Source organism: Schistocerca cancellata, chromosome 2, assembly GCF_023864275.1.
Source record: "Schistocerca cancellata isolate TAMUIC-IGC-003103 chromosome 2, iqSchCanc2.1, whole genome shotgun sequence".
NCBI lineage: Eukaryota > Metazoa > Arthropoda > Insecta > Orthoptera > Acrididae > Schistocerca > Schistocerca cancellata.
Genome location: NC_064627.1, coordinates 565,416,624 through 565,431,949, shown reverse-complemented (window position 1 = coordinate 565,431,949; position 15,326 = coordinate 565,416,624). Strand labels below are relative to the sequence as shown.

Here is a 15,326-nt window from a genome sequence, read left to right as displayed (position 1 = left end):
GTCCAGTATCAATGAAAAATGTCAGTCATTCTCTCGTTATAAGTGAAACGTTTTCTAAGTGGAATTTCACGAGCATATCCATTACAATGGTTCAAAATAAGCGTAGTGTAATATTCAGTTCAACGATATGTGTTAACAGGACCATCAAAACACGAAGAATAAGCAATACTCTAGCAGCGCCTGAGTAGCGCTGCTGCATCCTGGCAACAGATTTGCGGAGACATGGCTTAGCCATTGTAAGTAGGCTGTTTATGTTTTCTTATTGGCAACGTTACGTAGCGCTCTGTATGAAAATCACTGGCTGTGCTGTGTGCAGTCTGTGGCTAGTTTGCATTGTTGTCTGCCATTGTAGTGTTGGGCAGCGGCAGCTGGATGTTAACAGCGCATAGCGTTGCGCAGTTGGAGGTGAGCCGCCAGCAGTGCAGTGGTGGATGTGGGGAGAGAAATGGCGGAGTTTTGAAATTTGTAAGACTGGATGTCATGAACTGCTATATATATTATGACTTTTGAACACTAGTAAGCTGGCAGTAGTGGCGCTCGCTGTATTGCAGTAGTTCGAGTAACGAAGATTTTTGTGAGGTAAGTGATTTGTGAAACGTATAGGTTAATGTTAGTCAGGGCCATTCTTTTGTAGGGATTTTTGAAAGTCAGATTGCGTTGCGCTAAAAATATTGTATGTCAGTTTAAGCACAGTCATGTATAAGTTTTTCTAAGGGGACGTTTCACCACAGCCTGGGGGATGATTTCAGAATGAGTTTTCAGTCTGCAGTGGAGTGTGCGCTGATATCGAACTTCCTGTAGATTAAAACTGCGTGCCGGACCGAGATTCGAACTCGAGACCTTTGACTTTCGCTGTCAACTGAGCTACCGACCGCCTTCGCAATACCCTTTCTTCCTGGGCTCCTAATCCCGATAGTTCCGCAGAAAAACTTCATTGAAGTTGGGTGGGTAGGAGATGAGTAACTGGCGCAAGTAGAGCTGTGAGATCGGTCGTGAGTCGTGCTGGGGTAGCTCATTCGGTAGAGCATTTGCCTGAGTGTTGGTCTGGCACATAATTTTAATCTTCCAGGAACTCATAAGCTTATTTTTGAAAAAGTACAAAAGAATGAAAACATGTGGTGCAACGTATAATAACAGTGTATGCTAGCGTTTTGTAATGTAACAGTAGAAATAATAGTTATAATGCAAAAAGGACGAGTATGGGTCACTCTTATTTCAGTTGATGATTTGCCTACAAATCTACCTCAACAAAAGAGCGACGCAAGCGATCACAGCTCAATCACATCTTAACATAACAAAGAACTAAATTTTGTTGCGTGAGTTGCTGTACAGTTCTTCAGAAGACACTGAACTTGGCCGGCCGCGGTGGTCTAGCGGTTCTGGCGCTGCAGTCCGGAACCGCGGGACTGCTACGGTCGCAGGTTCGAATCCTGCCTCGGGCATGGGTGTGTGTGATGTCCTTAGGTTAGTTAGGTTTAAGTAGTTCTAAGTTCTAGGGGACTTATGACCTAAGATGTTGAGTCCCATAGTGCTCAGAGCCATTTGAACCATTTGAGCACTGAACTTGGGAACTTCAGTGTTGTTTGCATGTCGCAGAATGTCTAAATAACTTTCCTTGTAGTCAGATACCACTCACAAAAGCTATCAGGTTCAACAATATGGACAGTCTTATGACTCCCGTTCTGCGTAAACATTAACATTTAAGAAAAAGATAACTGCAGTATTTTTTCGACATGCTTAAAAACCGCGGTTCGACCAATTTTTCAGTGTTGTTCATCGCTTTGAGACCCTTGGCAAGAGTAGAATTAACGGAAGAGATTGAACAGATTCAAAGAAGAGCTGCATTACTCGTCACGGTTTACTTAGCCAGTGTGACAGTCTGGTAAAAGCATTCAATGCCGCGCGGAGTGGCCGTGTGGTTTGAGGCACTATGCACGGATTCCGCGGCCCCTCCCGCCGGAGGTTCGAGTTCTCCCTTGAGCAAGGGTGTGTGTGTGTGTGTGTGTGTGTGTGTGTGTGTGTGTTGTTCTTAGCATAAGTTAGTGTAAGATAGTTTAAGTAGTGTGTAAGTCTAGGGACCGATGACCTCAGCAGTTTGATCTCTTAGGAATTCACGCACATTTGAACATTCAACGAACTGCAGTGGGAGAGTGGGAGACGCTACGGAAAGAAGCTGTGCAGATCGGAGAGCCTTGCTCACAAAGTTTCTAGGGCACACGTTCCAAAACGAGTCAACTTAAATCCTCACATGATCAGCACGACAATAATATTTGGAGAAATCGCGTTCGTATTACACATACGTGGATGGAGATAGGAGGCGGTGGAAAAGGCGGGGGGGGGGGGGGGAGTGGGGGTGCGGGGGCCCGAGAAGGAAGGAGAGAGGTGAGGATGAGATTATGCTGGTACGCTACGGACGCTCCGCCACACACCGTACTGTGGCTTATAGAGTAAACGTGAAGATGGTGTAATCAAAAATGGTTCAAATGGCTCCGAGCACTATGAGACGTAACATCTGAGGTCATCAGTCCCCTAGAACTAGGAACTACTTAAACCTAACTAACCTAAGGACATCACACACATCCATGCCCGAGGCAGGATTCGAACCTGCGACCGTAGCGGTCGCGCGGTTCCAGACTGAAGCATCTAGAACCGCTCGGCCACACTGGCCGGCCGTGGTGTAATCATTCACTCCTCCACTGTTTATATGTTAGACTGAACAGGAAGTCTAGAACCGATGGCGTACCATTCGTCTTATTTATTGAGTGTGCACATACCGGCAGCGTGAGACTGGCAGCTGGGCACGCGACAGCTTCAAGTGCAACGCGCCTGAAACGCGCTGTTCTCCCGCACGCACGTACACACGCACACGTGTCTCGGCTTCGCGACCTGGCGCGCGTCCAGCGCGTCTCGCATATTAATCGCCGGCGCTGCCTAACCACAGTAATCTCGCACGCAAATGCCCGTCATTAAGCACGGCGCCGCGCGTCCGCATTAGCTGCATATATCTCTGCCTGTTTACTATACTTGGTCGCCCGGCCCTTCCGCGTAACCGCGAAAAATGTGCCAGCATTTAGCTCCTTGCTGCGGCCTGTCGTTCACATACCGTTACTCAATCATTTTGGCGAAAAACCACAGTTAACGGTTCTCTCTCTCCTCCCTAATTTTCTTCAGCTCCATGACCTTTCACACACGCAACTTCCACACACGCTGTTTCGAGCTCCTCTCCTTATCTCCTTCACCTCTCCTTCACCCCAAACTCTCTCTTCCACAACAATTGCACCTTAATTCTCACACAGTACAGCCTTAGTATCCAGAATGAAGGCAAATGTCCCGAGTTCGAGTCTCGGTCCGGCACACAGTTTTAATATGGCAGGAAGTTTCATATCAGCGCACACTCCGTTGCAGAGGGAAAATCTCATTCTTGAAACATCCATGCCCCTAGGCTGTGGCTAAGCCATGTCTCCGCGGTATCCTTTCTTCCAGGAGTTGTAGTTCTGCAAGTTTCGCAGAAGAGCTTTTGTGAGGTTTGGAAAGTAGGAGACGAGGTACTGGTAGAACTGAAGCTGTGAGGAGGGATCGTGAGATGTGCTTGGATAGCTCAGTCGGTACAGCACTTGCCCGCGAAAGGCAAAGGTCTGGAGTTCGAGTCTCGGTCCGGCACACAGTTTTGATCTGCCAGGACGTTTCACAACATTAGTATGTTGCTAAATTATTAACTGGAATAATTCTACACCTTTTTAAAGAGTAAGACTAACAATAGAACCCGGACGCAGAAACAACATATATTTTGTTTTATTCTTAACGTAACGTAATGAGTTACATCTCTGGACTTTAACTTTGTTATTGACGAGGGTAAATTTTGCATAAATGGCTGGCGTGGTTCCTTCCCAGTCCGAGCTTGTGCTGCTCTTCTAGCGATCTTTTTTCACTTTTATTCTCGCACCCTTTCCTGAGTACGTGGAGACTCTAAACTAGAAACGTAAGACAAGTTCGTTCGTTTAACTGTTGTAGTTTACGACTGTGCGCCAGTTTATATTCTCACAAAAAATCCTTGACTATACCCTATGTGAATAACCCACTGAATAATTTGGACACTAAATTTCGTACAGCTTCGCCTGTCACATTTACGTCCGAATTCCGTTCATTTGTCTGCTAGCCTATAACCCTTGCAAGGAAATGGTAACGCAGGCATGACTCAGGCCAATACTGGTATTAAATTAAATATGCTGTTCATTAAGCCAACCCTCAGGTACGTAATGGCCCAGTGATGTATCCAAGAGCTTCTCAAGGTCGTTTCGAAAACTCAGCTTTGTTCTGCAAACAACCGTAGCTTTTGGTTACACTATTCTAAGCCACACGTTTTATCCCAAATTGTGGTAGACCAGCGAGGTATGCCATAAAGCCTAAGAGGACTCCAAGAAGCTGGAAAGAGGATGCGGAGGTTTAATTGAAACAGCCTATGTTATTTGAGTGGAAAGCTCGGTTGGTGAAAGAATTGTTAGTAAAAGGGAGGGATGTCTCGATCTTGAGCACAGTTTTAATGCGTTTTAAGCTTCACATTTCAATTACATCGTCTAGCGCTTGTAATTGTTGACAGGATAATGCGATTTTTCCTGCAAAGAATACTGTTATAAGGATTTAGTCTACCTACAGAAGCTCAGGCTTGTTTTCTACCGTGACTATACCCTTTCGCTTATTTCTCACGCTCGGTCATTGAAGGGCAAAGCTCCTACCGATCGGTAATTACAAGACGTACGATCATCGAGACACGCTGGTTAGTCATTTTGTGCAGCTAGTATACTAAAATAGCCGAGTGGAAAACGTCGCGACGTACAAAGTTCCTCGCCGAAAGCTGGTGTTGGGCGCCGTTTTACACTTTAATGAGCTTCTTCCGAGCGCCGATAGCATCGGCTCCGTCTTAATGGCCGTAATCAGTGTCGTCGGCGGCTGCCCGCACTCCTTGATGGCCTGAAGACGCCGCGAGGTTCCTCTTTCCCTGTGCCACCCGCCCGCTGCCACACACCGCATGTGACCTTTCTGCGTGAAGTCGCGTTCCCACAAGCTGCTTAAGTGACACTCCTGCTCCTGGAATATTATGGTGGCACTGCAGCCTCGCGTGAATACCGAGCTTTCGGTGACAGCGCTGGCACTTTCATTATTAAATTTCATCTGATGCAGGAGGCGCTACACTTTGACCCACCCTCGTGCGAATTCATCAGTGATACTTTACACCGTATTCCGACACCAACAAATATGCCGTACCCTGCATCACCAGCTGCCGGACGCATCTCTATTAGTAGTCTGTACGTTCTCCATCCGTAAAAACTTGCAGAGAATTTTCCTATTTAAACTAGGACAATGGTTCACATTTTTCATGATAATGAATTACACGATAACTCCTCCCCTCTTAGCGCAGGCCTAACTCTCCTGACGAACATTTCTTCCACCGCCTGAATACTAAAAAGAAACCTACACACCGGGACTAACGTGATAGCACGATTTAGTTGCCCAGGGACTGTGTGCTTGTGTTGTCCTCATCATTTCATCACCATCATCATTCGTCACAGTGGCTAGATTGGACTGCGTAAAAATATTGGACTGTGTAAAAATTGGGACTTTGTATGGTCGCTGATGACCGCGCAGTTGAGCGCCTCACGAACCAAACAGGATCATCGTCATCAATCCAGACTTATCACTCCCCTGTAGTTCCGTATCAAAAATCAGACTAAATAAGGTTCCCAACCTTACGTTAACCCGCGAGACAGGGTTAAAATTGTCACCACTCCAAAACGAAAGATTAATGCCCTGTAACAACTGCTGTGTCCGCCGGATGATACGGCTCGCAGCAGTACATACACGAGCGCCTAGCTGCCTAGTACTCAGGTGCAACTGACAAGGATAGGGCCTCTGACATGGCCAATCGTTTCGGCTCATATTCTGCGAGTCGCTTGTGTAAAATTTAAAATGAAAGGCTCTGAGAAATTTTGGCTCAATCACTGCATCTCGCTCCCCGCCCCCCTCACCCTCCCCCCTCCCCCGCCCTGTTTTTGAGAAATATAATCCGAAAGTTATGACGTGCAGTCAACTCAGAATTGACGGGATCGATAGATAATCAACATGTATGGGGGCACCAAACGTATATTTTCGTAGGAATAGAGGAAAGAAACTTTTATGATTTCCGTTTGTTTATCATGACGTATGCGTTGTTAACCGAAAGCGTCGCAATTTCGGTGACCAAGGCAGGCTGGGAAGCATAGATCCTGCAACTTTTTTTTGTATTTTTTCCGCTCGAAACTGATAGGAATAAGACGGTTAGTCAGGTACGTAAATCAATAAGAAAAAAAAGAAAGTAGGCAAATAAATTCCTCAAACAACTTGAATTAGTAATCAATAAAAATTCTAGGCCTCGTTGCAGGAAAATGATTCTGAGTAAGACTGCTGCGAATACTTGCATTCGACACACGTTACCGCATAAGGGAGAAAAATTGGCTCTTGTCACAATTGGTAGTGCACTTAAAATAACACATTCGTACACAGCGCAATATTCCATTATAGCATCTGGAAAATTATTGCCTAATGCTCCCCCGTGCTTATAATATAGTAATACTTTAACTCATTCGTTAAAAATGTTTACTTCACTTGCTCCTAACCGAGAAATAGAAGAATTCAGTTTACAAACGATATCTTGGGAACATTTTAAAACCATACACTGCTGATAACAAGTTTTGTCTGATACTGGATACCTGGGGTGGACAAAATAACGCCATTGCACGAGACAGCACGTTTATAGATGACGAGGGTCAACCGACTTGCACCGTAGAAGTAATACCACCAAACTGCATGCCTGTGTGTCAGCCATGTGTTGCTTATTGTTATCACCAAGTTAAAAAATTTCTTTCAAGGGTACAAAACTACAGTCTGCTTCTGGAAACCCAGCGGGAATTGTACAACCGAACAGATGGAATAGAGCTTTGTAAAGGTTTACAACATACTTTATAATCAGATTTCATGACCGATTTTTCAGTCAATGTTACTGTATGTGTGGTACAAATCAAAATTAATTCCAGAAAAAGAAATATTTTTAAATGTAAACTTAGTTTGTTTTCCTCTGAATCTTAGGAAGAAACGATGTAGGTGCTCGAAAATTGCATTCGTTACTTGCCGCGAGTATATTTTCTTGTTCAAATGGTTCAAATGGCTCTGAGCACTATGGGACTTAACATCTGAGGTCATCAGTCCCCTAGAACTAAGAACTACTTAAACCTAACTAATCTAAGGACATCACACACATCCATGCCCGAGGCAGGATTCGAACCTGCGACCGTAGCGGTCGCGCGGTTCCAGACTGAAGTGCCTAGAACCGCTCGGCCACACTGGCCGGATATTTGCTTGTAATATTTATATGACAAGTACCATCCATCTAGCTGTTCGAAGAAAATTCAGTACATGTAACAGAGTGAGTGACAGAGACCATGTAAATCGACCAGGATTGAATTTTTAGTCCTTTGCTAATCCAAGCTGTTTGAGAAATTTATTCGCCTACCTTGTTATTATTTCCTACTGATTTATCTACATTATTAACTCTCCTATGCCTAGCAGTTTCAAAACTGAAAAATATAAATAAAAGAACTCCAGATTGCAACTGGGCATGGAACACAGCTTCTCCGCTCCGCAACCAAACGCCCTGGTCGCTACGCCAGCGACTCTTTCGCTGAACAGCTCATACCTTATCGGTACATAAGCGGCACTCGAAATACTTTCTTTTCTTGATTTCTAAGAAAATATACCCTTGCCGACGCCACATATGTTGATGAAAAATGCTTAGTTTTCTATTATCTGACGATCTCGTCAATCCTGAGTCATTACGCGTCATGAATTTTAGGGGTAGTATTGACGAAAAAAATTATGCCAAAGCATCTTGCAGTCTTTCATTATAGGTAGTGCACAAGCGATCTGCCAACTATGAGCTGAATCGGTTGGTCGTTCCTGAAACCCTCCCCCCTGATGAGTTAAGGCAAGATCTATTTTATGCTTTCGCCGCGTGTCATAGATCCTCAAGTGGACATTCGTCCACCAAATGCGGATATAAGGCTACGCAAGGCTCCATTAAGAGTGTTTCAACGCCAGTATCGGCGTCAGTATCGCACAGGGTTAACTGTAACAGCAGTGCCTGAAGACAGTGTGTATAGTCGTCGCCAAGAAGAGCCAACTGCACTCAATGCAGGTGACTGTAGTCATCGTTCACTGGATGAGCATCTAGACCAGAGTCAAGACAGTTAAGCCAAGTGAACCTCGTACTACAGCCACAACACCATCGTCACACTGAAATTAAGCAATGTTATGTTTTATTGCTTATTGTAAATTTTTGCTAATCCGCGTTTCCATAACTTTGAAATACATGCTGCATAGCCGTATTTGGCGCTGTGAAGATAACGCAAAGTTCGAGCGTGCAAGCAAGGCACCTCATCGCAGCAACTACACTCCTGGAAATTGAAATAAGAACACCGTGAATTCATTGTCCCAGGAAGGGGAAACTTTATTGACACATTCCTGGGGTCAGATACATCACATGATCACACTGACAGAACCACAGGCACATAGACACAGGCAACAGAGCATGCACAATGTCGGCACTAGTACAGTGTATATCCACCTTTCGCAGCAATGCAGGCTGCTATTCTCCCTTGGAGACGATCGTAGAGATGCTGGATGTAGTCCTGTGGAACGGCTTGCCATGCCATTTCCACCTGGCGCCTCAGTTGGACCAGCGTTCGTGCTGGACGTGCAGACCGCGTGAGACGACGCTTCATCCAGTCCCAAACATGCTCAATGGGGAACAGATCCGGAGATCTTGCTGGCCAGGGTAGTAGACTTACACCTTCTAGAGCACGTTGGGTGGCACGGGATACATGCGGACGTGCATTGTCCTGTTGGAACAGCAAGTTCCCTTGCCGGTCTAGGAATGGTAGAACGATGGGTTCGATGACGGTTTGGATGTACCGTGCACTATTCAGTGTCCCCTCGACGATCACCAGTGGTGTACGGCCAGTGTAGGAGATCGCTCCCCACACCATGATGCCGGGTGTTGGCCCCGTGTGCCTCGGTCGTATGCAGTCCTGATTGTGGCGCTCACCTGCACGGCGCCAAACACGCATACGACCATCATTGGCACCAAGGCAGAAGCGACTCTCATCGCTGAAGACGACACGTCTCCATTCGTCCCTCCATTCACGCCTGTCGCGACACCACTGGAGGCGGGCTGCACGATGTTGGGGCGTGAGCGGAAGACGGCCTAACGGTGTGCGGGACCGTAGCCCAGCTTCATGGAGACGGTTGCGAATGGTCCTCGCCGATACCCCAGGAGCAACAGTGTCCCTAATTTGCTGGGAAGTGGCGGTGCGGTCCCCTACGGCACTGCGTAGGATCCTACGGTCTTGGCGTGCATCCGTGCGTCGCTGCGGTCCGGTCCCAGGTCTTCGGGCACGTGCACCTTCCGCCGACCACTGGCGACAACATCGATGTACTGTGGAGACCTCACGCCCCACGTGTTGAGCAATTCGGCGGTACGTCCACCCGGCCTCCCGCATGCCCACTATACGCCCTCGCTCAAAGTCCGTCAACTGCACATACGGTTCACGTCCACGCTGTCGCGGCATGCTACCAGTGTTGAAGACTGCGATGGAGCTCCGTATGCCACGGCAAACTGGCTGACACTGACGGCGGCGGTGCACAAATGCTGCGCAGCTAGCGCCATTCGACGGCCAACACCGCGGTTCCTGGTGTGTCCGCTGTGCCGTGCATGTGATCATTGCTTGTACAGCCCTCTCGCAGTGTCCGGAGCAAGTATGGTGGGTCTGACACACCGGTGTCAATGAGTTCTTTTTTCCATTTCCAGGAGTGTATCTTCACTGGCAACATATTTATGTTTGACGCCAACAGCTATATAACTCCATTCAGCAAGATTCCGAGACCACACTAATAGAATGGAATATGTACTCCACTAACAGTCAGCACACCACTTCCAGCTAGTCCCTAACAAATTCCGACAGTTATCTTAACAGTTCAGAGTCGGTTGCTCAGGTTCTCTGCTCCGCAACTGTATTTTATAAGGGGCGATCAAACAGTTTCCGTTTTGTAGGATATTACTGCAGCGTATGTGCAACGTAGCATGACTTCGATGCAGCTACGTAACCACCTACCTGTTGTTGTTGTTGTTGTTGTTGTGGTCTTCAGTCCTGAGACTGGTTTGATGCAGCTCTCCATGCTACTCTATCCTGTGCAAGCTTCTTCATCTCCCAGGACCTACTGCAACCTACATCCTTCTGAATCTGCTTAGTGTATTCATCTCTTGGTCTCCCTCTACAATTTTTACCCTCCACGCTTCCCTCCAATACTAAACTGGTGATCCCTTGATGCCTCAGAACATATCCTACCAACTGATCCCTTCGTCTAGTCAAGTTGTGCCACATACTTCTCTTCTCCCCAGTTCTATTCAGTACCTCCTCATTAGTTATATGATCTACCCATCTAATCTTCAGCATTCTTCTGTAGCACCACATTTCGAAAGCTTCTATTCTCTTCTTGCCCATACTAGTTATCGTCCATGTTTCACTTCGATATATGGCTACGCTCCATACAAATACTTTCAGAAACGACTTCCTAACACTTAAATCTATACTAGATGTTAACAAATTTCTCTTCTTCAGAAACTCTTTCCTTGCCAATGCCAGTCTACATTTTATATCCTCTCTACTTCGACCATCATCACTTATTTTGCTCCCCAAATAACAAAACTCCTTTACTACTTTAAGTGTCTCATTTCCTAATCTAATTCCCTCAGAATCACCCGACTTAATTCGACTTCATTACAATATCCTCGTTTTTTGCTTTTGTTGATGTTCATCTTATATCCTCCTTTCAAGACACCATCCATTCCGTTCAACTGCTCTTCCAAGTCCTTTGCTGTCTCTGACAATTACAATGTCATCGGCGAACCTCAAAGTTTTTATTTCTTCTCCATGGATTTTAATACCTACTCCGAATTTTTCTTTTGTTTCCTTCACTGCCATATATGGAAGTGAAACATGGACGATAAATAGTTGGGACAAGAAGAGAATAGAAGCTTTCGAAATGTGGTGCTACAGAAGAATGCTGAAGATTAGATGGGTAGATCACATAACTAATGAGGAAGTATTGAATAGGATTGGAGAGAAGAGAAGTTTGTGGCACAACTTGACCAGAAGAAGGGATCGGATGGTAGGACATGTTCTGAGGCATCAAGGGATCACCAGTTTAGTATTGGAGGGCTGCGTGGAGGGTAAAAACCGTAGAGGGAGACCAAGAGATGAATACACTAAGTAGATTCAGAAGGATGTAGGTTGCAGTAGGTACTGGGAGATGAAGAAGCTTGCACAGGATAGAGTAGCATGGAGAGCTGCATCAAACCAGTCTCAGGACTGAAGACCACAACATCAACAACAACTTGCTGAGTCAGAAGTTCTACGTTTCACTTGTTTAGTGGTTAATGCACTTTGATCACGACGATAGGTCAAACGCTGTATCGAACGGCATTCCCTTGATAATTTATCACAAGGCCGTCTTGACAAATTTCTATCGTGAGTGTGCTCTCTGGTCACCTTCCTTACGAGTTAGTCCTAGATAAGACCAATCATCTATTTGGCCGGCCGGAGTGGCCGTGCGGTTATAGGCGCTACAGTCTGGAACCGCGTGACCGCTACGGTCGCAGGTTCGAATCCTGCCTCGGGCATGGATGTGTGTGATGTCCTTAGGTTAGTTAGGTTTAAGTAGTTCTAAATTCTAGGGGACTGATGACCACAGTAGTTAAGTCCCATAGTGCTCAGAGCCATTTGAACCAATCATCTATTTGTCTTTTGATTATATAGAATAATCGAAAATGATCTTATCGTTGTTACTGGGAAAATATTGTTAATGCGTTTAAAATCTAGATTGTTGAAGAAGACTAACTGATATCTCTTTCTTTTTGTAAACCTGCAATAGTTCAACGATGTCTGACGCATTCCGAGTCCTGTTAGTTCTCCCGTAATATAGTGCCCTTCACTCAAAGCATAATAAACTAACGTAATACTCCTTTTATCAGCACTTACCTTACGCACGTTATTATAGAGGCCTCTCGGGGTTTTGTGGATGTTCTCTCATTGGTTGACCTGAAAGGAAACAACAGTACTTTGTTAGATTTCATAGTTAAATATGAATCCCTTCAGATACTGTTTAGGACGCAGTTCATGCTTAAATGTATGCTGCCTGTTCATCTTACAGTCCGTAATGTTTATGGGTGCTCTAATATCGGGTAAGTACGGTACTAGAATGACATTTCTGAGTAAAGATACAGAATATTAAACTCGCCGGGAATCTGGAGATTCGAATGAGCATTGGCTCTTTCCTTTCGGTAAACCGCGCGTTAGTATCATTTGGGGGCAGGTGGCTGGAAATGATCTCTCAACAGGGCGACTTTAAATTTAAGTTCTAAGAAATACATTCGGAGCTTAACTAACTGTAGTGTAACCCTGTGCGCAAAGGAAGCGTGGGCTATAAGCACTTCAGGCGAGAAAAGAGCTGTCACGTTGAACAATCCGGTTTCTGCCGTTTATTCGCGTCTTTCTTGCACGATATTTCAACTGAGTGAGTCGCAGTCTTCTTCAGGTGCTGTCTGGTAATGTCCGATACTGTCAGTATCAGGCAGCACCTGAACAATACTGCGAGTCACGCAGTTGAAATATCGTGCAAGAAAGACGCGAATAAACGGCAGAAACTCGATTATTCAGCATGACAACGCTTCGCCGGGAAAGCGTGAAGAATTACACAAGAAAAGAGCTTTTCGTATATGGAGCTACAGAACAATGCTACAGATTAGATGTGCAAATCGAAAAGGAAAAAAGTTATACACATACATAAGTTATGTACACCTGGCAAGAAAAGGACATTTAGAAACTGCCTTACATCTAATCTGACAACCTTAGTATGTGAACTACGATTTATATAGGACATAAATAATATATAATAAGAATAATAACAATAATAATAATACATAATTATATAATTCATATAGTAATGAATGTGTGGAATTTTAGAAATGTCAGTCTTATTAAAGCTGTGTTAAGCTTTTTACTAGATTCGTTCTTTTCAAATGTGAATAATGAGATTTAAGAGAAATGTGTGACAGCAGCACAGAAGGAAGCAATGTAGAGAAGAAATTGGCTAGTCTCAAGAGCAGGCTGAAACGGGGGAAAGATCGGCAGATAAGATGGAAGAAAATAAGTAGAAATGGAAAGGGATGAAGAAAGCATGAATACTTTATGATGTGATAGAGATACTGGTTCTCTGTTGAACGAAAGGAAAACAAATATTTCGTATTCAAGATAAGATGTCTTGCAAACTTCATATAGTTGTTAAAAGACTTTTTATATGTGTATATAAGATAAGGCTGCTTGCTTTTCGTGCGTTATCTATTTATATTTTAAAATGACATGAGGGAAGCTACGGCAGTTATAGAGAGTAAACCCTTAACTTGATCTGGAGTAGAGAGTGGTTTAGGAAAAAGGCATGGTACAGGGTAGTTTTTTCCAGAGCCGTATGAGCGTCATGAAAAAGGTGGAGAAAGATTTAGCGTTAAGCAAAGATTCGTCCAAGATGCTGGACATATCTGATCTGGTATTGCAGCTGTGGAATGATGACAGGTATGTAAAATGTGATGAGAAGTACTGAGGACAATAGTGAAAGAAACAGAACATGGAAATACCACGTTGCGTATCCGGTCGCATGGTACCTGAGCGCAAGGAGGACTAACGTAATCGATATTTATGGCACATTTGCCTAAAAAAAATGGCTCGGAGCACTATGGGACTTAACATCTGAGTTCATCAGTCCCTAGAACTTAGAACTACTTAAACCGAACTAACCTAAGGACATCACACACATCCGAACCTGCGACCGTAGCGGTCACGCGGTTCCAGACTGATGCGCCTAGAACCGCACGGTCACAACGGCCGGCTTTGCCTAAAAGGAAAGATAGATGAGGCCCAAAGTAGTAGTAGACAGAGTCCAAGGTTTGCATCGATGCAGAGACGAAAGAGACGTGCAGAGGCTATGCTAGCAGGGAGAGCTACGTCAAACAACTGTTCGGACTGAAGATTAGGAGAAACAGAGAGAAACAGAGGGCAGTTGCTGGTCGAGTTACCAGAGGAGCCGGCCGGGGTGACCAAGCGGTTCTAGGCGCTACAGTCTGGAACCGCGCGAACGCTACGGTCGCAGGTTCTAATCCTGCCTCGGGCATGGTTGTGCGTGATGTCCTTAGGTTAGTTCGGTTTAAGTAGTTCTAAGTTCTAGGGGACTGAGGACCTCAGAAGTTAAGTCCCATAGTGCTCAGAGCCACTTGAACCATTTTTACCGGAGGAATGGAGCGGGTGATAACTGGGTGTTGTGTGATGTCCTTAGGTTAGTTAGGTTTAAGTAGTTCTAAGTTCTAGGGGACTGATTACCATAGATCTTAAGTCCCATAGTGCTCCGAGCCATTTGAACCATTTTTTTGAATGGAGCGGTGGGCGCGGCTGCCGCTAGACGCGTTGCAACAGCCGCGGCGCGCTACTCTGTGTCGGCTGTCAGGGCAGGGGTCACGCCGTGTTACGGGCTGAGGAGGGAGGCGGGAGCGGGCAGGCCGGCTGTTGAGTAACACAACACTCCACGGCAAGCCACGCCACGTCGCGCCGCGCGGTCACGATCAAGGCCGGAGAAAGCCGACGGCCTACACAAGGACGGCGATCGCTGCCGCGCCGGAAGTCTCACCACTGTTCAGACGTGCGTCCACTGGCACGTAAAGGGGCCTGCACACGTTCAGTATTTATTGACAGTAGTAGTTTGTCAAACCACGAATATATTGAAGAGTTCTTCCAGTATGAAAAGTATTGAAAAAAACTGTCAGTTGACCACGTTGAATACGTAAGTGAGAGAGACAGTCGCAGATGACAAGAGATTAGGAGCAACTTGAGGCTTCTGGCGACAGGCAAGTCATTCTTAGAGTTAGCGCCGTAATATGAGCCGAACAGGCCGTGGAAGGCCCAACGGTACCGACCGGCCGTCGTGTCATCCTCAACCCACAGGCGTCACTGGATGCGGATGTGGAGGAGCACGTGGTCAGCACACCGCTCTCCAGGCCGTATGTCAGTTTACGAGACGGGAGCCGCAACTTCTCAGTCAAGGAGCTCCTTAATTTGCCTCACTAGGGCTGGGTGCACCCCGCTTGCCAACAGCGATCGGCAGACCGGATGGTCAGCCATCGAAGTGCTAGCCCA

The 15,326-nt window shown here is 45.8% G+C and overlaps 1 protein-coding gene across 1 annotated transcript in view; it reads right to left on the bottom strand.

The window, feature by feature from the left end:
- The window catches only part of LOC126156485 (uncharacterized transmembrane protein DDB_G0289901-like), a 455,508-nt gene that overhangs the window by 292,117 nt on the left and 148,065 nt on the right, over positions 1-15,326 (bottom strand). The window contains exon 3 of the mRNA XM_049916313.1: positions 12,126-12,185. Within this exon, the coding sequence (XP_049772270.1) occupies positions 12,126-12,185 (60 nt within the window). The remainder of the gene's footprint in view (positions 1-12,125; positions 12,186-15,326) is intronic.